Source organism: Galeopterus variegatus, unplaced genomic scaffold (assembly GCF_000696425.1).
Source record: "Galeopterus variegatus unplaced genomic scaffold, G_variegatus-3.0.2 Scaffold776, whole genome shotgun sequence".
Classification (NCBI taxonomy): Eukaryota; Metazoa; Chordata; class Mammalia; order Dermoptera; family Cynocephalidae; genus Galeopterus; species Galeopterus variegatus.
The window spans coordinates 75,116-101,505 of record NW_007726887.1 but is presented as its reverse complement, the minus strand read 5'-3'; the positions used below and the strand labels follow the sequence as shown (position 1 = coordinate 101,505).

Here is a 26,390-nt window from a genome sequence, read left to right as displayed (position 1 = left end):
GCCCAATGATTTAATCAAGCATGCTAGGTAATGGAACCTCCATGAAACCCTGAAGGACAGGGCTTAAAGAGTCCAGGGTAGCGAACAAATACATACTCTAGGAGGGTGATGCACCCCAACTCCATGGGGACAGAAGCTCTGAGCTCAGGACCCCTTCAGACCTCTCCCTAGGTACCTCTTAATCTGATTGTTCATTTGTATCATTTATAATATCCTTTAATAAAATCATAAACATAAGTGTTCCCCCGAGTTCTGTGAGCCATTACAGCATATTATTGAACACTGAGGAAGGGGTCTGTGGGAACCCCCAGCTTATAGCCAGTTAGTCATAAGTACAGGTGGCAACCTGGGACTTGCAACTGAAGTGGGGGCAGTCTTGTGGAACTGAGCCCTTTAACTTGAAGGATCCGACACTAACTCCAGGTAGAGACAGTCTTGGTTCCAGAACCCCCAAAGATTTGGATGCTCAGTCCTTTATATAAAATGGTGTAGTATTTACATATAATCTAAGCTCATCCTTCTGTTTTTATAAATTACCCAGTCTGTGGTATTCCATTACAGAAGCAGAAAAAGGCCTAAGACATATACCATTACATGCAACAAAATGAATGTACTTGTCAGACATACTAATGAGCAGAGGAACAAAAACACAAGAGTATATACTGTATGATTGATTCCATTTACATAAAACAAAAACAGACATAACCTATAGTGAAAGAGGTCAGAACAGACCTTTGAGAAGGTTCACTGACTGGGTGAGGCAGAGGTAATATGAAGCCTTCAAGGGCTCTGGAAATGGTCTATATCTTGACTTAGGTAGTGGTTACACAATGAGCTGTACACATATGTAAAAATTCATTGAGCTGCATGTTTAGGATGTGTGTTCTTTACTGTATGTAAGTTATACACGATAAAAAATAAACAAATTCTTTTTTTTTTCTAAAAAGATGACGGGTAAGGGGCTCTTAGCCCTTGACTTGGTGTTGTCAGCACCACACTCTCCCAAGTGAGCGAACCAGCCATCCCTACATAGGGATCTGAACCCGTGGCCTTGGTATTATCAGCACCACACTCTCCCAAATGAGCCACGGGCCAGCCCCTTACAAATTCTCTTTTAACTGATCTCTGTTCATACCCCAAAACTGGAGGCTTATTACACAGTAACCAAATGGGGCTTTTGTCAGTGTTTGTCAGTCTCACTTCCAGTCTATTCATTTACATGTTATCTCCCTCTGAGAGTCTGGGCTGTGAGTAATACTAACTATCTGAAGTAATGGCACTGGCAATGAGACTAGATGAGGTCATGTCCCAACCAGTCATGGAGGATTTCCAACAAAATACTTATTAACACTACAGATGGTCTTAATATGGTGTAATTTTAAGTGTATGGGGCAGAGACAACCTTGCGAATTCACTTCCTTTTGATCAACTTCTCCCAGAGACTGTGGGAAAATTAAATACAAGCAGCAACCTCTTTAAAAATAGGTATATAGGGCTGGCCAGTTAGCTCAGTTGGTTACAGCACAGCATTGATAACATCAAGATCAAGGATTTGGATCCCTGTAACACACACACACACACACACACATAAACACACACACACACACACAGTACATAGCATTGCTAATATTTTTGTTTGGAAACTTAGCTCCATAATTATAAGGAAAGTGAGAGAATAAGAATAATCACAATATAAATATTTATTATATACACAATTTTCAGAAATAAAGCCAGGTCAGAGTTGTTTTTTTGCCAAAGCATGTTATTATTTGCATATTACAAAACTAAACTTTATACAGTGACAACAATGCATGAAACTATTACTACTATCTTCCAAAATTAACCAATAGATTACAAATAAGTGGTTAACTTCCAGAAACCCATTTAGGAATGGCTTTTTAGAAACAAGACTCCCTGTTTTAATAGTCTGATTTACATTCTTGTCAGTACATACCTATCGATACAATCTATCCATTCTACATCTGAAACATCTCACTTCCTCCTCTCACTTCCTCCACCGTCTGCTACTATCTTGTCATTTCTTACCTGGAATATTCCAATAATCTATAATTGGTCTCCCTGCTCCAGTTTTTCCTGCTCTAACACATCTTCCAAACTGACGGCTGCAGTGATTTTTGTAAAGCACAGATCTTGCTTAAACTTTCATAATCAACTCCCCTCTCAAACCACACCCAACACCCTCACACCTCCAATCTATGCAGGGATCACAATCTCAAAAGCTTATATGACCAAGTAGAGGGGCATGATAAACAGGAAAGTACAAGTTAATTCTGACTCAAAAGGGCAGCTACTCCTGAGCTCCAATTTTCAAGCAAAACCAGAAATTAGTGTTTTGATATAAAATGTCCAAATTTTTTTAATTTGTGCAGACCAAATAAAATACGTCCACAGAACTCTTATCTATCCATAGGCTACTAGTTTGTAACTTATGACCGAAAGGATAAAGTCTAAGATTTGGTTATAATCTACCTTTTCAAATTCATCTACTTCAGTCCCTTCACACAAGCTATCCTCCAACAATCCCACAGAACTACTTACTTTTCCTCCTAATAGACAACGCACACCACTGTCTGCCAGTCATTATTCACTCGTTACCTCTGCTATAAAAGCCCAACACCTTCTCCCCCTACCCGAATATATCCACATCCATGTCTAATTTCTGCTCAGGCCTCAAAGGGTAACTTTTTAAAAAATGCCCCTTATGAAACTTTCTTCCTTTTCTAACTCCCACAACACTGTATGTAGACCTCTCACAATCCTTGCCAGTTTTCACATTATGCCATACTTTTTTACGTAAAAGACTGAAAACTTCTGGAAGCAAGGTATACCTGATTCTGTTCTATACTTCCCCACATTACCAAACAGTACCTAGAACACAATACATGCTCAATAATGAATGAATGAAACTATTTATCTGCCTATTTACATAACAATGTGTACCTTAATTTGATGGCCATGGCACAAATAAGGTCCTTAGATTTTGGAAATCAAAAGGCTAACAGGTTCAGAAAAATAATCCCTTACTACATTTGAATCAGAAATAACATGAACTCATGGTTCTTTTTAAACACATTTCTTAGCTCTGTCCATTGAAAGGGTTTAGAAGCAATGACAACCCACAGCTATGACTTTAGTTTCTAACTACCATTTCCCATTAAAAACAAACCACAGACTTTTAGAGAAATGGCTGATTCCTGATCTTCAGGGAAAGCACAAGGTAAGCCTAGGACATCTTGTTGTGCCTAAAAAACCAAGAAACACACAAAGATTGATGAGATCATGTCAAAAGGAAGCAGGAGCTACCTGAAATGGGATCTCAGACAAATTTGGGACAATTTGAGCACTGGTAAAGGCTGTAATCAATTGTTAACACACTGAATAAATAAAAGCCTGAAGGAAGGAGAAATGGGGACGGCCTCTGTGAATGCTAGCCAATAAACGTAGAGGGAATAACAGAATTAGAAAAACCACAATTTTGTAACCCATATTGTAATAACCAATTTCAGGATCAGGATGCTATACCACTTGGTGGAAGGTTGTAATGGAACAGGACATTTACAAGGCGCCAAAATAGTAAAACAGTGTCCCATAGATTCCTCTCAAATAGCAGAGAAAACTCTACCTTCATAATGGAGAGATCTCAGTGTTGCCACCTCAGCTAAGGGATCAAATTTAGCATCGCTCTTAATGGGATAACCTGCCATTAACCTGCATTAAGTGCCTCCTTGTTGTGACTCAATGTGAAGTATACTTCACCTATGATGACGGATTCTTGTCAAAATGTTTAACCTGCATGCATCTCAACTAACTTCCAGTTTACAGGAAGTACAGAAGCTAGAGAAACAAGTTAAACAACACCATGAGGAAATAAATGCACAATATTGCACCTCCTACAAGACAACTAGCTGGGCTGGACTCTTCAAAAAAGTTAATGCCAGGAAAGGAGGGAAAAGGGTGAAGAGACTGTTGTGCATTAAAAGGAAGTAAAGAGACATAAGAACCAAATATAAAGGTTGTACTTTGAATTCTGATTTGTTTGCTTTAAAGGAGGGAAGGTGCTATAAAGACATTCTTGAGACAGGAAAATTTAAATTTAACTGAATACTTGATAGTATATCACGGAATTACTTTAATTTTCTTAGACATGCAAAACATATAATGGTTATACGTATGTATAAAACGTGATTATATATAATATGTGGTTACAAGAAGGTACAAAAAGTTCGTGATTTCCACCTTCATATGATTTGAACCTTCATATTATGGAGACAGATAGATACATACATAGAACTTGCAAGTAGGGTTAAAAAAAAAAGATATGTGTGTGAGGGTGTGTATGAGTGGTTTGAGAGAGACTATCCTTATTCTGAGGAGATACAAACTGAAAAATTTAGGAGTTAAAATATGATGTTTGCAACTTACTTTCAAATTCTTTTTTTTTTTTTTTTTTTTTTTTTTAAAGATGACCGGTAAGGGGATCTCAACCCTTGGCTTGGTGTTGTCAGCACCATGCTCAGCTAGTGAGCGAACCGGCCATCCCTATATGGGATCCGAACCCGTGGCCTTGGTGTTATCAGCACCACACTCTCCCGAGTGAGCCACAGGCCGGCCCTCAAATTCTTTAACAACAAAAAAAAGAGTATGTATGGCAGGGGACAGAGAGAGAGGGAAGGAGGAAAGATGCGAAGGACGGAGAAAAGAGGAAGAAGGAAGAGAAGGGCAAGAGGAGAGTAGCAGAGAAATGAGCCGAATATGGCAAAATGTTAACAATTGTTGAATCTGGGTGAAAAGAGTGTACAGGTGTTTGTTGTACTATTTTTTCACAAATATATGACATTTTTCATAATAATATATCTTTCATAATAAAAAGTTAAGAGAGAGAAAAAAGAGAACAATTTAAAAAGCAATCAGTTTAAAATCCATATAACACTGTGAGAATGTCAGGAAATAAGAGCACTCTTATGCAAAGCCTGTGAGAGTATAAATTGTTGCAATATGATTGGAGGGCAGTGTGGCAATGTCTATCAGATTTTTAAAAGCACCTATTCAGCATGCCTACTCATAGGAATCTGTCCTGAAGATAGATTCCTTCATGTGTGAAATGACATATGTGTAATAGCAAAAGACTGGAAATAACCTACGTATACATCAGTCAGACTGGTTACACAAATTATAGCATATTTGTACAATCAATTAGCATGCATCTTTTAAATTATCTCCTCAAAAAATATGAGAGCTCTTTGGGAAACGATACAAAAGATGACCAAGTCATACTTTACATTGAAATTATCAAGGTGCAGAACAATGTGTACAGCATACATATATGTATAGGAAGGTTACACCAGAATGTAGTTGGGTATGGGTAGCTGGAGCTAGAGAGAATGGGAGACTTTTTTTTTTTTTTGCTGTATACTCCCTTTTGTAACTTATGAATTTTATGCCATAGATATAGATACAATTCGTTTTTTTAAAATTGTCAAGTATTGATGGATTGTAGCTAGAATGAACTCTTCATGTCACCATGCTTTCATTACCAAAATTCAATTACAGAGGAGCTGCAGGTCACCTAAGAATTAGGGTCTCAAGTGAGTACCTAAGGTGAAAACAGCATATTATAAAAATTTGCCTTAAAAATCCCTTAAGGATATGCCATGCTGGAGACCAACACAGCATCTCAAAAATTCCAACACAGCTAATTTTTACTCCAGCACTACAACAGTTCACATTTCTTCAAATGACTAGTAGATAAAATAGTTGGCTTATATTTAAGGCCTCATTATGTGTTGTTAAAAATGTGTATCTTTAAAATATTACTCATCATAGCTAGATAAGAAGCTTTCAGGAACTGAGGCTAAAAGAGCAGATTTCCATTTCCCATCTCATGCTTGATCCAGAACCCTCACTACTTAGGTTCTGAAAAAGAACTGTTTAGGTTCTTTTTCTTGTTTTTGTCACCAGACGCAAAGAACTGAATTTGTGTAAATGTACATAACTGAGTTTTTTAAAAAACTGCCTCTTGGGGCTGGCCCGTGGCTCATTCGGGAGAGTGTGGTGCTGATAATACCAAGGCCATGGGTTTGGTCCCTATATAGGGATGGCCGGTTAGCTCACTGGGTGAGCATGATGCTGACAACACCAAGTCAAGGGTTAAGATCCGCTTACCGGTTATCTTTTTTAAAAAAAAAAAAAAAAAAAAAAAAAAAACTGTGCCTCTAACTCATTAAACTGTTGCAATGAAAGAGAAAATCACAACCCGAACATAATGGGCTAATTACTGACTGGGAATAGGTACTATCTGGCTGTAATGGAATTCCCAGATCAAGATGAAAAGGAGGCTGGCTGGTCAGCTCAGGTGGTTAGCGTGTGATGTGGACAACACCAGGGTTAAGGGTTTGGATCCCCGAACTGGCCAGCCACCCCCGACCCCCACCACCAAAAAAAAAAAGATGGAAAGAAGAGAGTAACACCTCTTGGTCAGATCACTTATCATCTCAGGTTCTGACCTTAGCTGTGGCCCATTTCTTTAGATTGGCATTCCCATACACCAACATATAGATTCTTCAATCTCTGAGTAATCTTATAACTACTAAATCAGCTACCACTGAGGCTAAAAACTCCTAAATATTTCTCTCTAACCCTGCACTCTCTCGTTAGCTCCAGAACAATACCCCTCTAGATACTTCTCCTTTTAGATGATTCACCCACAAGCAACTCAAATTCATTATAATCCAAACTGAACTCATTTTTCTCCTCCCCCAGGCTGCTTTTTCTCTAGTAATTCCCTATCTGGGAGAAGAGAACAAACATCCATCCAGGTGCCCAAGGCAAAAAATCTAAAATTCTTACTATATTCCTTCTCTCTCCTACTACTGTAACCGATCTCCAAGTTCAGTCAATCCTACCACCTCCATCTCTCAAATCCATCCCATCCCCATCATTCCCATTGTCAATGCTTCTGTTCACCTTCATCATTGCTCACTCGGACTAAACTGATCCCCCTGCTTTTAGTCTCTTCAATCCATCTTGCACACACCTGCCAAAGTTAACTTCCTAAAATACGAATTTAGTTATGTTACTCTATTTCAAGAACAGAAGAACACGTCCCAAAATAATGATATAGTGAGCTAAAAATGCGCTCCATCTAAAAATATGATATAAGAGAATGTACCTGATGGTACATATTCTTATGAATTGTTCCTATTCTACAACAGACTATTACCAAATTAAATAGGCTAATATGTGCCTTTCAGTAAAAAGAGGCCAGAGGGAAGCAAGGAAAATTCAACTGCCTTCTTAGGGTTGAAAAGGAACACAAAGTGGATTATAGCGGTGATGGAGGAACGTTAAGGAACACAAAGAGCCTCCCAGACCTATAAGACAAGAGTGCATTCAAGCTGAATGTACTAACCTGTCTAAAAATGAATGCATTAATCAGAAAAGAATTTAGGAAGCAAAAGCAAGTAGAGAAGATGAAGGAAAAGGTTTTGCCATAGGTAAAAACCACCACTCCTAAAGTATAAGGTTGTTTCAGTCCCAGTTTATCAGATATCTTACTTCCCTGTTTGAGGCCATGATCTGACCAGGTAGGGAAAGTTTACCTACATGAAGAGAATAATCCAGTCATTTGGCTTGAGTCTTCAAGTCCCTCTGATTCTTATTTCTTATTTGAAAAAAATTAAGCCAGCATATTAATCAGGATCTAGTAAGCAAATGTGCCTATCAGAAAAGAATACAATATTCATGCCAACACACATATATCATTGTAAATTAATAAATTAGAATTCTGGTTTTACACATCAGTATTGTAAGGCTGGTTAACATTAGTCTGACCCTGGAATAAGGAGATTCTTTGAGCATGCTGATCAGATCAGATTTCTGAGAGTACTAAACCAAGGACCAGACCTAGGATAACAATAAATTCTAAAACTACACATGTGGCTATTTAAATGTAAACTTAACTAAAATTAAGTAAAATCGAAAATTCAGTTACTTAGTTGCACTGCCATACTTCAAAATAGCCAAATGTGGCTAGTGGCTACCATACTGAACAGCGCAGATATTGAACATTTCAATCATTGCAGAAAGTTCTACTGAACAGCACAGTTCTGAAAGATAACCTCAAACTAACTGCGAGTTCTCTTGGGAAACAGCCTAATATAGATAGCCCTGGATGGCTAACTCAGGCCTGAGAGGTAGAGTGTTTTCTACAGGAGGTAAGGAATACATATTCAACAATTGTTTCCTTTCCTTTTGCAATGTCTTGTAAACAGAACATACGAGGGTACTTCAAAAAGCTCATGGAAAAATAGAATTAAAAGATAATATGAATCTTTCCATAAACTTTTTCTTTTTAAAAAAACAACACTAGGGGCCGGCCCGGTGGCGCACTGGATAGTGCACCGCTTGGGAAGCGCGGCGGCGCTCCCGCCCGAGGGTTCGGATCCCACATACAGACCGGCTCCCGCTCACTGGCTGAGCGAGGCGCGGGAGCAACACCGAGGTTTGCAATCCCGTTGCCGGTCCCCGGTCCGGTACGGGGGCAACACTGAGGGTTGCGATCCGTTGCCGGACACGGAAAAAAGACAAAAGACAAAAAAAAAAAAAAAAAAAAAAAAAAAAGATAATATGAATCTTTCCATAAACTTTTTCTTTTTAAAAAAACAACGCGAGGGGCCGGCCCGGTGGCGCACTGGATAGTGCACCGCTTGGGAAGCGCGGCGGCGCTCCCGCCCGAGGGTTCGGATCCCACATACAGACCGGCTCCCGCTCACTGGCTGAGCGAGGCGCGGGAGCAACACCGAGGTTTGCAATCCCGTTGCCGGTCCCCGGTCCGGTACGGGGGCAACACTGAGGGTTGCGATCCGTTGCCGGACACGGAAAAAAGACAAAAGACAAAAAAAAAAAAAAAAAAAAAAAAACACTAATTTATTTATTCATTCATTTATTTGGCTGCTGGCCAGTATGGGGATCCGAATCCACCTTGGTGTTATAACACTGCACTCTAACCAACTAAGCTAACTGGCCAGCCCTCCATGAACTTGCTGAAGTACTCTCGTATAAGGTTTAGTCTCCAGGATTTCTGCCCCTTTATTTATAACTGGAAGATACTCTAAACTAGAGGTTGTATAGCACAGAGGTTAGAAGCACATTCTCTGAAGCCAGACCTCCTGGGTTTATACATTATCTTCATCTCTTATAAGATGTATAAACTTGAGCATGTTATTTAACTACCCTAACCTTTAGTTTCCTCATCAGTAAAGTGGAAATAATGGTACCTACCTCATCATGTTACTAAGAACATAAAATGAGTTTGTACATATAAACTGTCTAGAATCATGCTCAATACAGAATAAATGCTCAGTAAGTGTTAACTGCTATTATTTCTACTAGTACTACTACTACCACCACCATCCTAAAGAGCCCTTCAGATGACAAGTGTGAAAAATGCTCACATGGTTGAAATATTAGTAAAGGTAAATGAATTATACTAACCACGATCACAAAGGTAGAGTATCAGTCTATGCTAAAAAGAAATTTTTTTAAGATTAAAGGGAGTGGGTTATCTGGAGAGAACATTAAATACCAAAAAAAGGCATGTTTTCAAGAGAGCTGCCAGACAATGTTTTACTTGTAAGGCTGACAAATCACAGGTCAAAAGAAGTCTATATAATGAGCTACTGAGTTATTTAAATAACCAATAAATACTAAGGAGGAACTGAGAAGATACAGGTTTGAGTTCACTAGACCAAATGATACTTCCCTATATAAAGTACGTTTGACATTTAAATGCATTGCTTCTCCTGTATACCCTAAGTTACCATTATGCTCACTTGAACTGACTGAAGATCATCCGAATTTTCAGTAAGCAAGCAGAGCACCAGATATGATTAAAACATCATGCTAAACAATGACCCAGCATGCATTCTTCGAGTGAAAACCCGCTGTAGAAAAATCATGACTTGCTCTTGCAGATAGCAATTTGAAACTCCAGAAGTTGTACAAACTTCAGCAAATGTAGTAATATGGAAAGAGCCAGAGCTTTGGGAACACACATACCCAAGTTTAAGGCTTGGCTTTGCCATTTACTAGCTATATGACACTAAGAAACTTACACTTAATGCTTATGAGCTCCATTTCACTAGCTGTAAAATGCAGGTGAAGCACTATGCCAATTAAATAAGAAATATATGTAAAGTGCCTACAACAGTAGGCACTTAGCAGATGCTCTCAATAAACAGTTGCTTCGGTTAGTAAACCTTTCTAAGACCCTCCAAGTGTCCTAAGAATAAAAGACCACTACTGCTTCACATGGTTACTACAAAAAATATTTTGACCAGGCATTAATACTATAAATCATGTGAGATAATGCCTCAAAATTACCATTTGTTTTCCACATTTTACAAGCTATTACCCAAACAAAATTTTTCTGTTTACTGTATTTCCTATTAGACTATGACTAAAAACTATTTGGGCCAATAATAAAAATAGCTGCACTTTTTTAACTAAAAGTTTTTACTAGCAATTCTACCACACATACGTTCACTGATACACACCCAAACATAACACTGAGCACAAATATCTAATAGTTCTTCCTTTCCCTACTAATGGAAAAAAGAGATAAAGATTTTTAAAGTTTCTTTCAGCGAGCTGAGTTCCAGAAAACAAAACAATACAGGGTAATTGCTTACCTGGAAAATATTTTGTACTTCAGATCCACCAATCCAGAATGAATGGGGGTATTCCCTTTCAGACTAGTCTGAGAAAAGACAGCAGTCAAGCATCTTCCAAGATTCTTTCCGTTTACCGTATCCAGCTTTCTTCAACAAAATCCCAAACATGCACTTCGGTAACTGTTGAAAGACAGAAAGCAATCCATACACCCACCATGGCACCAGCGGCAAAGGACAGCCACCAAAAAATGGAAGGAAGGGTCAATGGAAAGGTGGATCTGAGGCACAGAAAATAAGTAATAACCCCTGAGTCAGCTATTTGGCATTAAAGGTCTACGACACTATTTCTCTGTGTTGAGAGAAGGATACGAAACAAACACCCCTAATGTTAATATTTACTCATGATAAATAGCATGCAATTTCCAATGACAGCAGCTAAAAACTTGCCCTATCATCCACATAAACTATCCCAGACCATTCAGCTACAATGAACTTGCTCATCCATTTTCTAAAACAGCTTCTCCACCATTACATAGTTTGTCAGCTAAGACATCAAATCTACACATTACCCAAATTCTCAACCCTCAGCCGAAATATAGGACATTTTAAAACACATGATTTAATTAAAGAGTGAATTTCTGATTCAATAAAGCCCAATCCCCTACAATGGCCAGTCATCAGGTAAACTAGGAAAAATAATAAAGAACACTAATAAACAATTTACCTTTACACCTTTAAATATTAAGCCCAGTCCATATTACATCAACACCCTTTTTCTACCATATCAACTTTTCCATTAGACTGCAAATTCTAAACAAGCTATACAGGAGACAGAAAAAGGCATTCAACAGGATGATACAGATAAAAACTTAAAAGACTGTGAACTTACTTGAACATAAATTTGCTACTTCCTCAATTGCCACACTATTGCCAAAATGTAATAATACCTACCTCCACTGAAGGGCTATTAATGGGCCAAGCCCTTTACGTTAACTATGCATATTTAATTCTCAAAAAAAGATGAGTAGAAAGAAATAACTTGCCCGAAGTCCACATCTACTAAGTGGTAGAGCCTATGCCCTTTTCACAGAGTAAGTGAAAGGATGCCTCCCAAGTCCAAGGATCAGAAAGGCCATGATTGCTGGGACAGGAGAAGAAACCAAGCTTTACTCTCAAAAGTCCTAAGTTAATTAACATAGGAATGGAAACTACAAAAATACAGAAGAGAAAATATTCAGCCTAGCTGAACCAGTTGAGCCATCCTGAAAGAATTAACTCTTCAGATTATGTCATTTAAAAAAGCATTTCATTAACAAAGAGCCATGCAATTCTAAGGCCCACAATATCAATGTTAAAACATATTACAACGGGTGCTCAGGTAGTTTTTGTGTTCAACAGCAAAGATATCTGTGGCAAAAAATCTCAAATCCAACTGAACCCAAGTAATTTTTAAATTCCAAGATCTGTTAATAGTTCACAGGTAATAAATAAAGATGTTCTGATTTTTCACATTGTAAGCAAAGTAATCAAAGTGACTAAAATACCAGCCTATGATTAACCTCACTATTATGATCAGATAGAAATATTGAAATACCCACAACTTAAAAGAGATCACATAAGTAAAATCCCAAGCAAATAATGAGTGTTCAAGTTTGTCCTTTTAAGTGATATTACTCTTGAGTCTAAGTATAAACTGGAAACGCAATTTTGATAAAAGTAGCTAGTAAGCTATGGCTAGCAGCTAACTGTAAAGCAATATACTACTACGTTTTCAAAGTATAACCTACTATTATATCCAAAATGCAAAACAAGTTATAGCAAAACACAACCACAACAATTCAACTAACAGACCCATCTCTGGACCTGTTGAATCCTCAGGTCTTTTCCCTGTATTAGTGAGTTAATTTTTCTCCCTTCCCTTCAAAAAAAAAAAAAAAATTCTTATATGCCTAATTGGTGCCAGGACTTATGCTAGAAATACAAAGATTAACAGAAGCCACACAAGGAGTGTCAGGACTGAGTTCTTCCTGTACGCAGCCCTTTCTGAGTCTCTCCAGTGGTCATTTTAGAGAACCAAATTATACTTTATTATTAGTACTCAAAACTAGTTAAATATTCTCAATTTAACTCAAAAAATAAAAATTAAAAATTACTAAAGTTCTTTTTTCTCAATAGTAGAGCCCTCACTTAATCTTTTTCTTCTCTGCATCAGAGGCTTTCTACTAGAGAATAGTTTCCTACATTCATTATACTTAGATTTGCACACCTCTCTACCCACAGAGACTTTCTTTTCCCCCCGCCCCCATTTTCATGTTAATATCCCACTGTCTCTACTTTACAGCTTTCCATTCTGTGAAGATCTTCATTACTAAATAACCCTGAGACGGAATTTCCTAAAACTGCTTCCTGCTGACATTACAGAACTCTGCAATCTGAGTTTTGTTAAAACAGTAAGATCCAGGTTAGACACCCTACTGGATTGTCAGGTCTTCCTGGTCTGTCTCTCATTTGCCTACAAAGACAGACTTCCTGTTAAGCAACTGTGATCAGCAGAAACTTAACCAAGGGTATACCAGCACATTCTTGACCAACAGGTTTTTTTCCCCCATTGTCAACTAATTAAATGAACAATAATACAACTCAGGAGGAAATCTTGTATGGTACTCACTGCTAATTTTGTTAAATCATCAGCTCTGCTAAAACAATAATAAGAATTCAAAAACCATAATTTCCCAGTCTAAACTAAACTGATCAAGGCTGGCTGGTTAGCTCAGTTGCTAAGAGCACAGTGTTATAACACCAAGGTCAGGGTTAGGATCCCCACATTGGCCAGCTGCCAAAAGTAAGTAAGTAAATAAATAAACTAAACTGATCAAACATAAATCACAATGCTCAGTGTTAATATAAACTAATCACCAGTTTTTTTCTACCAGGATACCTAAAACAGGGCTGGGTGGCTTCTTTCTGTAGTGAGAGCACAGGTCTAATTATGCCAATTGGTAGTTCTTAGTAATTGTAACAGTATCGTTTCCCCCAGAGATGGCTCACTAAATGTATGGCTAAAAGCAACGGCATGTTAGGGCTTTGTAAAGTTTTACAAATAAATACATGTGTAACTCAGGGTTAAAAATTAAAACCTTGTCCATATCATCTGCCTTGATTTTGCATTACAAAATATGGTCCCTGTATTTGTGGCGAAAGTTAGTACAGCCAGTACTTGCTGAAAAGCAAGCCTCTGCAAAGTCTCTCATATAATTCTCCCAACAACTTGGAGCAGTACCTAAGTTTTCTTATTTTTACAGATAAAACATATCACAGAAAGGCTGCCTTTCTTAAGATCACACAGTTAGGAAGTGAGAGCTGGGATACAAACTCAGGTGTTTCACTCTAAAGCCCATGCCCTTTTTACTAAAATCATGCTTTTCTAAGTCACAGAATCCCTAGAATTTACCAACTGTTTGTCAAATTCACACCAACAGACATAAAAGGAATTTGGTTTCCTCAATTCTTTACTAACAACCACTCTCTGTAAATAATGGTTAAAATGTCTATGGACGTCCTGTGTGCCACACATCACTTTCCTCTTCCCCCTCACCAGTCTTTCTCCTCTGTTCATCTCCCCCTTTGTCTTAAGTTATGAAAAGAAAATCTTAACAGATTTCACCGAATTAAAAAACAAAAACTAACATTTGTTCAAATCAATAAATATCTATTGAGCATTTATGTGCTAAGAACCGTGAACAAGTAAAAGGATAATCTGATACAACCTCTGGAAGGGGAGTTTAGACACAACCACAAATTTTTATAATATACAGGAAGGTATGATAAGTCCCATAAAAGTTAGAAACAGATTATTGTGAGAATTAGTAATGTAGGTGAAAATTTCCAGAAAAGAGGATGGTTAAGATAAAGGCAGAAGGCAATAATGCATGAAAACAATCACCAGGAAAATTCAACTCAACATTTACTAAACACGTACAACAAAGAAGGCACTGTGTGTATGAAGGAGCTATGTCATAGAAAGATGAATAAGGCCCCATCCCTCCTCATGAGGAGTTTATCATTTAATAGGGGACACAAACAGGTAACTATAACACAAGCCTGGAATATGTTAAGTGCTACAAGATAACTACGAAGTGCCAGAATTCATTCATTTAACAATGATTATCATGTAAGCAGTGTTACAGACCAAAAAACAAACAAAAAAAGATGGTAACTGCCACCATAATGTAAAATGACATCAAAAGAGATGGCATCTATTGTGTTTTAAGGGTGGATAGGACTTTATCAGCATAGGCGGAAGAGAAGATTGCTGAGATGTGACCTAAGCCAATTTGCCCAGAGAGCCGATTATTAAGGTCCTTTTGGTAAATATCAGTAGCCTTCAATAAATAGGCTTAGGTCAGTTCATATCAATGCTGACAAAGGAAACTTTGAGCAGAATTTGGAGGACCATGGGCCTCCATGCTTTGGCTGGAATACAGAATAAATGAAGGAAGTGGGAGGAAAAGCCAGAAAGGAAACGAATCCAAAGAAGAGTCTGGAATTCGACTTGAAATGCTTTCTTTCCCCCAAAGTGCAAATATCACAAAATGGAACCCAGGATCCCAGAGATCCCACTGAACAGAAAATTTCATTTCTAGAATTCACAGGCTCAAACAATACTGCTCAAAGGGATATATGTGTTGTTCTATGAATCTATGTAATGGCCTAGTCATTCTCCTGGGCTAGCTCTCTGTTTGTAGGACATATATAGCCTACAGCAGTCAGGGGCCGAAAGTGCCAAGACTTGTGTGCAGGAACATGTTTATCCTTGTCAAATCTGAAACATCTAACCTACTGCAAAATCAGGGGCAAAAACTGATATATTGAGCCACAGCCTCTTTAGGCAGGTAAACTAGGTCTATAAATATATATGTAGTTCATTCATTTGGATCCTACTGAAACCTGTGTCTATTTAATCTGCATTGGGTAAGTGAGCACACCACTAGAAGTACATGAAGGTAAGTGATGGTGACAAAGTAAGACCCAACTTCTTGATGGAATCATTAAACAATCCCACTTAGAAAGTCAATGACAGGAAGGGGAAAAAAAAAACCCAAAAGAAAAAAATATCCAGTAACTTCAATTATCGGTTTCTTTCATCTCTGTGGCCTACCTGTACTTCAATAGCTTTAAAAATAGCGTTTCTATCATACCTTAACGAGGACCAATATATTTTAACATATATTACTTCATTCAACAAATAATATAGCCACTTAAGAGATGAGACGGGGGCTGGCTGGTTAGCTCAGTTGGTGTTGGTAATCCCAAAGACCAGGGTTCAGATCCAGCCAGCCACCCAAAGAAAAACAAACAAACAAACAAAACAAACAAAAAAGAGAGCGAGAGAAAGAAGATGGAAGGGAAATGACTCATGGTCATTTAGCAATGAGCAGAATCATTCCACAGCTAACAGGAGAGTATAAATTGTCCATTCATTGTGTAAAGAGGGGGAGGAGATTCACTCACACCCATAGAAGGGGCAGGATTATCTTTCCTAAAGTTTTAACATCAATTTCTGCTATCTTTTAATAGAGAGGACTAACCATCTTTCTCTTCTAATCAGCGGCTCTTATGAGTGCTTTCTAGTGATGAGTGCCTGAACATCAACTCATATCCCCAACTCAAGTTAATAAATATCATGTGATTCATAACATAGTTTCCATTCTTTCTAATGAAGTCCACAGAACTAGACATAGCCTGACAAACTTTGTGTATTTGCAAAATGGATTACTACTTTTTTTGCATCACATAATAAAGCTGATTTCAACAAAGTCAGAAGTTTAAAAAACAGGCCCAGAAATTAGGGACAGTACTGGGGCCAATAAAGGCCATGAAAGTCATTTCATGGTTAGGGCCAGCCCATGGCTCACTTGGGAGAGTGCAGTGCTGATAACACCAAGGCCACAGGCTCAGGTCCTATATAGGGATGGCCGGTTTGCTCACTGGCTGAGCATGGTGCTGACACCAAGCCAAGGGTTAAGATCCCCTTACTGGTCACCTTTAAAAAAAAAAAAGTCATTTCATGGTTAAGTTATTAACCATCTGCAATTCAGTTGTCTCAGGGCTGGCAGTTAGCTCAGTTGATTAGAGCACAGCCTTACAACACCAAGGTCACAGGTTCAGATCCCCTTACCGGATAGCAGCCTAAATAAATAAATTCAGTTGTCTCAATCAAGAGTTTACAGACTTTATTAAAGTCTGAATTCTATGCAGTAGGTCACTGGAAAAAAGCACCTTTTGTGGACTCAGGCCTCAGTCAGGAGTAGGAGTTATATTTTGGAGATTTAATTCTTCTGCTATCGGTTTCACTTCCTTCATCAAAAGTACAAGAAAAAAAGAAGAATCAAAATCAAAAAAAGTAGAGGGATGAAGATCAAGAAATAGAGATAACCAAGGAGTCTGTTTCCTCTTTTTAACATAGCATACGCTGGAATACAAACTGAAAGTTATCTTGTTAACCATTAAGAACCGAACTGGTACAGGCAGCACAAATATTTGAGTATTGAAGCTGACTCACAAAAATCTAAAAATATTTCATGCTTTAGGCTTTCAAAATACCATCAGTTTAACCCCTTCCCCTCCTCCAATCATGTTATTTTGAAACCAATGTAAAAAAATATTTTTAGCCTAGTTCTGGAAACTGTAATCTAAATGCAGTGAATATAGAAAGCCACATGCAATTAGACTTTAAGGCATTATCATTCTTACATTTGATCCCGGGTTTATTCAATCAGTTTAAGCCCCTACTATAAGTTTAAGCTATCTACTATACTAAAATAAATACACATATGTTCATAAGAAGGGTTGTTTAAAAGTCTTAACTAATATCCCATTCAGGAAATACAAATATCCTTAAATGAAAAGCCATTTTAAAATTGATCATATCTACTAAACTCTATTAAATTTCCTAAGAATCCCCGTTTAAATCCCAGTCTAGAATGTCCTTAAAAGACTAAACTCTCTTTTCAGATCAAAAACTAGTACTATCATGTAAAATCAAAACTTTTTAAGTTATGAGCATAAGAAGCCAGTAAATTCAGGCCAAAGATTTTTTTTTTTTTTTTTTTACCATACACTCAAAACACTGACTTGGGTTATACTGTATTTCTTTTAATTCTTTTGAAAATAATGACATTTTAATTATTCATTTAAATAAATGGAAATGAAAGGAGCTCAGAACAGCCAATTTCAAAGAGGTACCAACTTAACAATTTTTCGATATGAAGTACTCCTCCTGTTGTAAATACATGTGCTGTATATCCTCAAGCATATGTAATATATGTAATTCCAATTAAGACATTTTACCAAAATAACTCACTCCAAAAGTTGCAGAATATCAAACACTTGACTACAACACTTTGATAAATCATGTTGAAAAGGAAAAATTACTCAGTAAATGAAGGTCAAATAAAACCCACAAGTGACATTATCCCTTAAAGAATAACCACACATGCACACATACACACAAAAACTAGAAACTACTAGAGTTGGTTTTGTTTTTTTTTTTTTTTTTTTTTTCTAGTTTTCAAGAATGCTGGAGAAGACCAGTTCTGTGAAGTATGCAAACGACAGCAAATATTAAGCTGCCTCCGTATTTATGCTAGTGTACTTCCATTTTTAAAACATGCATCTCAACTCCCCAGATAACATCATCCAGAGAAACCATGCAGCTATCCAAAAGACTTTCAGTGTCACCATTTATTATTTATAGCATTAAATGGGGGAAGTGGCTCTTATGTCACCAACCCTACTCAGTGGAATCACTGACTCAATAAACATTTTCACACTGGAGAAAATCTGGCTAGGAAAACATTTCGCTGGGTTAAGTAGATTCTTCCACCTTTCCTCTCAACCCTAGGGGAGAAGTTGTTACTGTGGTAGGAGAGATACAAAGAAACTGTCAAGGTTTCCACAGGAAGAAACCCTAGGCATGTCCATTTGCTGAGGCAATGACTTCCTCCTCCCCACTCCCCAGAGCCCAGTTTGATTTCTCTAATGTTCAAACTGGCAGGTAATATCTGCCATATTTTATTTCTTCTACCAAATCATTTACCAGTTAGCAAATTCTTCACTTCTACTAGCCACTCTCTCAAGGTCCTGTTTCTAAAAACCCCTTCTAGCTCCAAATCCTAAGGCGGAAGGGGGTGGGGAAAGCCCGCGGACCACCACTGAGTCTGGCCTGGCTACCAGTGGTTTCTAGCAGAATGATCGCATCCTCAGGGGCGAAGGATTCCCCTTAGTTTTTGTTTTGTTTTTTTCCCTGAGAAGAGAGAATTGGCAGCAATGATGAGGACGACCTCCTCTCCCCTCCTCCCTAATTTCCCACAGCAGCTCTGGAAGACATGAAGTTACAGTTTCCCTTTCCTCGGGGATGGAATCCAGAGTACCTGGGGCCTTGCTATGCAAACATCCCTCTCGGCTGGGTACGAAACCCTTTGTCCGAAAAGCCGGACACCACAGGGGCCCGGGAAAAAAGGCCCCCCTATCCGTCAGAGCCTCAAACCCAAGAGCTCCGCACCCCCCAGCCCCACAGGGCCTATTCTGGCATGCGCACAGCCCTAGGTTGGGGAGAGGGTGCTAAGACCCCCTCTTAGGACGCGGAGGCCGAGGCGCCCTGAACGATCTCCTCCGTTCCCCCTCCCACCACCACCTCATTCGGCCCGAGTGGGGCTTGCAAGCTCGGTGCGGGCCTGGGCCGAAGAAATACAGAAGGAAAAAAAATTCCCGTTTAAAAGAAGAATGAGATGCTAGAGCAAGTGCAACCTAAAGCTACAGAATAAACGAGCGAAGGTCGTCCGAGAGACAGGCCCGGAGACAGGACAGAAGGAAGGGGGACAACCAAGGGGCACGGAAGGGGTCGGGCTAGGGCCGGCCTGAGATCTCGGGGGATCCGGAGGAACTATGCCGGGCCCGAGGTCAGGGAAGGTGGGGGCCCAGGTCTGGGCCGAATCGGCGGGGCAGGGCCAGAGCTGGCCTCGCGCCGGGCGTTGATGTGGGCAGGCCCACCCGGGGCCGGACGGACGGAAGAACAGACGGTCCAGCGGGCCGCACTCACCATGAGCTCGATGGTCTTGTCCTCAATCACCGAGTCGGGCTCCATGGCGGCCCCGGCGGCCCCGCCTCGCTCTCCCCGCGCAGCAGTGAACGGCCCGGGCGGAGGAGGCGACGGCGGAGGCAGCAGAGGCGGAGGCAGCTATCGCACCCACTGTAGCTGCCAGCCCGCCCGGGCCGCCGGCAGCTCCGCCCTCCCCCTCGGCGGACGCAGTACGCAGAGCGGGGACTACAGCTCCCGGCAGGCGCCGCGGGCCCCGCAGGGCGTTGTGGGAAAGTGAAGCCGACACCGGGCCGATCTCTCCCGGCAGCCCGGAGCTGAGTTCCGAGCTGAAAGGAGCACTGGACTGTGAATGCGGGCGGTGCAGACCTGAAGAACGAGGGCTCGCTCCGAGGAGTACGGCCTCGTGAGCGCCATGACTACATGTCCCAGGAAGCCCTGCGCGCAGTTCTTTTTCCGGCCAGTTTCTCCTGACTTCCTGGCAGCTCAAGGCTGCCCAGACCGGGACGGAAACTCAGAGGCAACTCCTCACTTGTCAGGGATCCTGCCTGTGCTACCGATTTCCGCACATGCGCGGTTGGTGACCGCAGTGCCCATTCGACGCCTAGGTAGCGGGGCGGTGGGTCCGCTGGTGGGGCAGTTACGGAGACAGGTGGGTTCTAGGTACCCCAGGAAGGTGTGGTCTTGGGGCTCAGAGGCGGGAAGGGACCAGCGAGCGAGAGAAGCTGGCCAAGGGACGAGGCTCTGAGAGGATGGGCATCCCAGGAATGAGGGGTTTCTGGAGATGTGCTGTACTGTCTGATGCCACGCCATCCGGAAGGGGCTGAGAGATGAAAGGGAATCTGTGTATGTCGAACCCCTCTTAACTTATTCATTCGTTCAGAAAATATTTGTTTATTTAAGCGTCAAGCATCCAGCCTCCACCGAGTACCGCTCTAGGCACTGGGAATCAACTGTGAACATAACAAACAAGGCGCCTGTTCTTACGGAGCTTAATTCTAGTGGGAGGATGACAAACATTAACCAGAAGAGTGATAGGTGCTAGGAAGGAACACAACTGGAAACTTCTAGTGAACTCTGTCTCCAGCTCTGTGTGAACTTGTCAGTGTCCTCCAACCAAAACCCACTAGGAACACACTGATAGTTGAAAAATCTGGGCTTATTACTAGTTGAAGTGAGGGAGTACCACACATAAGGAACATGGGGCATCTCAGTAAGAATTGTGCTGTGATTCGGGAGATGGTTTAAGAAGCCTGTGCTTTACACTGGATTAGATACTGTCAGGAAGTGGAGGTACGATTGGGTATCTCAATAAATCTTTTCTGTAGAAAGGGAATAATAGACCAAGGCTAAAGCTATATCGGTAAAAAAGCGACAGTCTTTGTATCAGCCAGATGGAGAGTTTTAGGTGTTTTTTGTGGTTTGGACAATGTTCGTGTTTTATCTGTGTTCAGATATGATTATGGAGTGGTCTTGTTTTTGCCTTGATCTATAAAGGTCACAGAATGGCATTGGCTGATGTTGATGTTCTGTGAAATTGTTTATGTTCTACAGGAGAACTTGAGGACGACCTGTAAGGACCTGGCTATCTACCCTCTCCTAACTTTATGTCCTGGCCGATTAAACCAAGCCAGCTTCCAAATGTCAGAGACTGCTTTTCTCTTTCTCAAGTGTTCTTGCATTCTCCACACCTGTACAGTGAAGGGACTGGATGCCTACAAATCTTTCCATTCCCAAGGACCAAATTATTACAGTTATTTGTGTACATTTAGGATACAATGTTAAGTTCCCTGCAGGTAGAGTTTGAAGTTTCCTAGTCTTTATTTGGTGCTTTTCACCAAGAGAATTGAAAGAAAAGCAATAAGAAGAAAGAGCACTGAATTGGAAAGTTATTGCCACTTACTTGCTATCTAAATTTCACAGGCCCCTTCCCCTATCTGGGCCTCGGGAAATTCATTAGCAAAACAAGGGGGTGAGAATAGAGGACCTCTGTTTCAGTTACCTATTGCAACATAATAAACCACCCCTACACTTAGTAGCTTAGAATAACAATGGCTTATTATATTTTACAATAGTGTGGGCTGTCAGGCTTGGCTGGGCTCACAAGTGTAAGCTGAGGTTACTCAGGGGGCTACAGTCATCTGGGAACTCATTCAAATGACTTCTCATCCTCTAGGGCCTCTCTTCTCCCCATAGTTCTTATCATTCAAGCTTCTGTATGGTGGCTTCAAACAGGACAAGCCCCAATGAACAAATGCTTATCAAACCTCTGGATGCACTATATTTGCTTATATCGCATTGGCCAAACCAGGTCATATGGCCAATCACACAGTTGGTGTGGGAAGTGACTATACAAGGGTGTGAATACAGGGAAGCATGGTTCATTGGGGGGCCACCGATGTAACATCAACCAAGACCTCTAAGGTCCCAGCACCTACCACAGAACATAGCACATAAGGCTCTGGTAAGTGTCACAAGCTGAATATAACCTCCCAATATGTCTGTTTATCCTACATCATCTGTTTTATTGTTTTAAAACTTGACAGTTTCACATTTTAACATCCAAATTTCCAGTTTTTCTTGAAAAATTAGAATATCTGACTATTGGATCTACATGGCAACAGTATGCAGGGGTTAAGTAGCAACTACCTTCTCTATATGAAGCATGTACTCTCTGGTTTTCCATAGTCACCAGGTCTCCCTGTTGTCCTATATATGCATGCTATACTCATTTAAGTTGCATGCCTAACCCAGATAGATATTTGAGTTTGTAACCCCTGGCATTGGAACTGTAGTCAAAATAACTCAAGGTTTCTGTCCTTTTATTAAAATCATATCCCACCTTAAAAGGAAAAAAATTACTAATATTATCGTGTCAAATTCCAGGAGCTCAGTAGGGTTAAAAAGTGGCGTATGTGATAGAAGTCTTACCCAAGCTATATAAGAGGCAAGCTGAGCCAAGGCTTATTCACCTTGTCCTTACCGCTTCTCAAACAAGAACTCAGGTGCTTGAGTATTCTTATTGCTTTAGACTTGATGGCAGCTGGTGATTACATTTGGTCATTGACAAAGGCAGAACACCATGAGGTATATTTTCTCCTGTCTTCCAGACAGTTCTTCACTGAGGTTTGTAAGACATGCTTAATAATAATGAAGCAGTATATAATGAAGTAGTACTTAATAATGAAGTAGTACAGGTCCATGATCCCTTAACGAAAACCCTGTGGTCCCGATATGTTTCAGCATTCAGAATTGTTTAAATTGAGGGCCGGCCGGTGGCTCACTCGGGAGAATGCGGTGCTGATAACACCAAGGCCACGGGTTCAGATCCTATATAGGGATGGCCGGTTAGCTCACTGGCTGAGCATGGTGCTGACAACACCAAGCCAAGGGTTAAGATCCCCTTGCCAGTCATCTTTTAAAAAATAAAAATAAAAAAAAATATACTGGACTCAGTGAGCAGTCTTTTAACCAAGGCACCAAAGCCCCTTTGTAGGGCTTTGTGTCTTTCTCTTTCTTATGAATACTGTTGAAGGTAAAGGGTGATATTTAAAATGATATATTTTGGGCTGGCCGGTTAGTTCAGTTGGTTAGAGCATTGTGTTATAACACCAAGGTCAAAGGTTCAGATTCCCATACAGACCAATCATAAATATATATATATATATATATCTATAGAGAGAGACTTGTGATGAATTTTCTGAATTCAAATATGTTGTAGTCATAGTATAGTGAAATTTTGACAACTCATTTCCAACTAACGTGAAAGGATGAATTCTCTTGAAAGCTAACCTTGTGAAACCATAGGAAAGAGAGTATCCACTGTCAGGTGAGTTAAATCCACAAGTTTTAGGAAAATACATTTAAAGCATGTACGTAAAAACATTTCATCAATGAATTTATTGGCAAACAAGTATTGAAATTAATATTTGTATTTTCCAAACCCTTTTTGAGCTTATCAGGTTAAATAAGTTACTTCCAAGAGAAAAAGTAGAGAAAAGTTTTATTAGATAGAATAGAATATACTATGTCACAGTAGCAAATTAACCCTGTTTTATCAGTCAAAATTTAAACAGAGAAGGAGAACCAACAGTAATTTATTAAGAGGCTGGTCTGGGTGCAGTGGTATTTACAACTAACTGCTCACAACCAGTTACAGATTTCTTTGTTCTTCTACATTCCCACTGCTTCATTTGACTAGCCTTGAAAGAGAGAGAGAATGAGAGAGAGAGAAATAGAGTATATTGGATTTTTTACAAAGAGTTGACCTGATATAATTGTCAAACCTAGTTAAGTGATCTCTATAAGGCTGTTGTCTTCGCAGCTGATGCTGGGATCTTAGAGTCAGGTAGTCAGGAAGGGAAGATGGATGTGAGGTGGGGGAGAACAAGGATCAGCATGACTGGAGCCCGTGAGGACAGACTGACTGAAACCTGTGCCAGTGCTTATCTGACTTTGGTGGTATGGATGTCATGCAGAGGCTAGAGCCCTTCGTCCCAGAGCTAAATACATGCACACATGGCCTAGGATTCAGAGACGGTGAAGGAGACTCAAAGGGAAAGTGGAGCAAGTGCAAATCCAGCCACTGCCTCACACCAAGAAGAGAGCAGATCAACGAGAATGTATATGGACAAAAAGATGAGTCATGCTTCACTTTCACGCTCCAAATCCTGCACAAGAATCTCTCTTGTGGCCCACCCTAAGCAGAAACATAGAGGAACAGAATTCAGAAAATGTAGCTCAGCCTAGGCAAGCTGCCACACTACTACTTTTCCACACCCTGGAAACACAGCGGCTTCACGCACGTCTTTTTCACACGAAATCCATTCTGGGTCAGTGAGCCTCCATCTTATAATGACACCGAGAACTCATGGTCTCCAGTATTGCTGGGGAAGAGGGGACATACAGGGAAGATTCACCAGCTTATGTCAGAAGCACATCATTCTTGCTCACTGATCATTGGTCAGTACTTAATCACATGGACCCAAAAAGCTGCAAGGGTGCCTGCACCATGTCCTCTTACTGTATGCCTAGACAAAGGGAAACAAAGTAGAATTTGGGAAACATGTAGGATTGTCCCTACTACACAAATATAACTTAATAAATTAGTTAATATTTAATAAATCTTGGTAAAGCAATTTCGGTATGCTTCCCAGAAATTGAGACAGTGAATTTCTCTAGTGACTATATAAAAAATCCTTTTACTAGTCAGGTGGTTTCCAATACTTTGCTGTCAACAAAATTGGAGGAAGATCAAATTGTGTTTTTTTTTAAAAGATGACCGGTAAGGGGATCTCAACCCTTGGCTTGGTGTTGTCAGCACCACGCTCAGCCAGTGAGCAAACCGGCCATCCCTATATAGGATCCGAACCCGCGGCCTTGGTGTTATCAGCACCGCACTCTACCGAGTGAGCCACGGGCCGGCCCCAAATTGTGTTTTAATGATAATAAAAAATAATTTTTCTGATAGATCACTATGTAATTTTTGACATCATAACTTGGAAAAGAATCCAAAAAAGTTGGATAACATTGCTGTAAGACAACTTTCATTCTTAAATAAGCAAGTCTTCTCAGTACTAACATCTATAAAAATAAAACCTAAAAATAAATTTGACACGTAATTCTGTCTCATTCTAGCAACAAGTAATATTTGTGCACAGATATGTAAATTATTCATTTTACCAATTATGTTTAATAGTAAATATGATGATAACTAAATCCAGAACAATTTCTTAGCTAATATTTAGAGGCTGTGATCACAGAAAATAAAAATTATAACACAATATGCACAAGGGAAGTATGATAGTTTGATAATAAAAGGCTTTCAAACATAAATATATTAGGATAAAATTCTTTGTGAAAAATGGAATGGAAATATGAGTTCAGGGAGAAAAAAAAGAATGATATAAAATTTTCACCTATTAGAGGAGCTGGCCAGTTAGCTCAGTTGGTTAGAGTGTGGTGCTCATAACACCAAGTTCCAGGGTTTGATCTCTGTACTGGCCAGCCACCAAAAAAAAAAAAATAATTCCCACCTATTAGAAAGGAGCTTTTCATGTATATTTTTAAAAGATGGTGGCGGGCCGGCCCGGTGGTGCACTGCTACAGTGCACCGCTTGGGAAGCGTGGCGGCGCTCCCGCCGAGGGTTCGGATCCCACATACAGACCGGCCGCTCACTGGCTGAGCGAGGAGCGGGGGCAACACCGAGGGTTGCGATCCCGTAGCCGGTCCCGGTCCGGTACGGGCGCGACACTGAGGGTTGCGATCCGTTGCCGGTCACGAAAAAAGACAAAAAGAAAAAAAAAAATTTTGATGAAGTCCAATTTATCTATTTTTGCTGTTGTTTGTGTTTTTGATGTCATAACAAGAAATCAATGCCAAATCCAATGCCTTAAAGCTCTCTCCATTTGTTTTCTCCTAAGAGTTTTATAGTTTTAACTCTTATGTATAGGTCTTTACTCCATTTTGAGTTAATTTTTGTATATGATATGTTGAACTTCATTTTTTCACGTGGATATCCAGTTTTCCTAACACCATTTGTTGAAAAACTGTTCTTTCCTCATTGGGTGGTCTTGGCACTATTGTTGAAAATCATTTGTGG

The 26,390-nt window shown here is 39.9% G+C and overlaps 1 protein-coding gene across 3 annotated transcripts in view; it reads right to left on the bottom strand.

Annotated features, from left to right (window-relative positions):
* FBXW11 (F-box and WD repeat domain containing 11) overlaps nt 1–19,974 on the bottom strand; it is a 123,555-nt gene extending 103,581 nt beyond the window's left edge. The window contains exon 1 of one of the 3 annotated variants that reach the window (XM_008572370.1): nt 19,792–19,974. In XM_008572370.1, coding sequence (XP_008570592.1) covers nt 19,792–19,836 — 45 coding nt within the window. In that variant the 5' untranslated portion in view covers nt 19,837–19,974. Of the gene's footprint in view, nt 1–10,709; nt 10,808–19,791 lie in introns of those variants that run through there. The other 2 variants (XM_008572371.1, XM_008572369.1) reach the window with 2 other exon arrangements.
* Nucleotides 19,975–26,390: the final 6,416 nt, after the last annotated feature.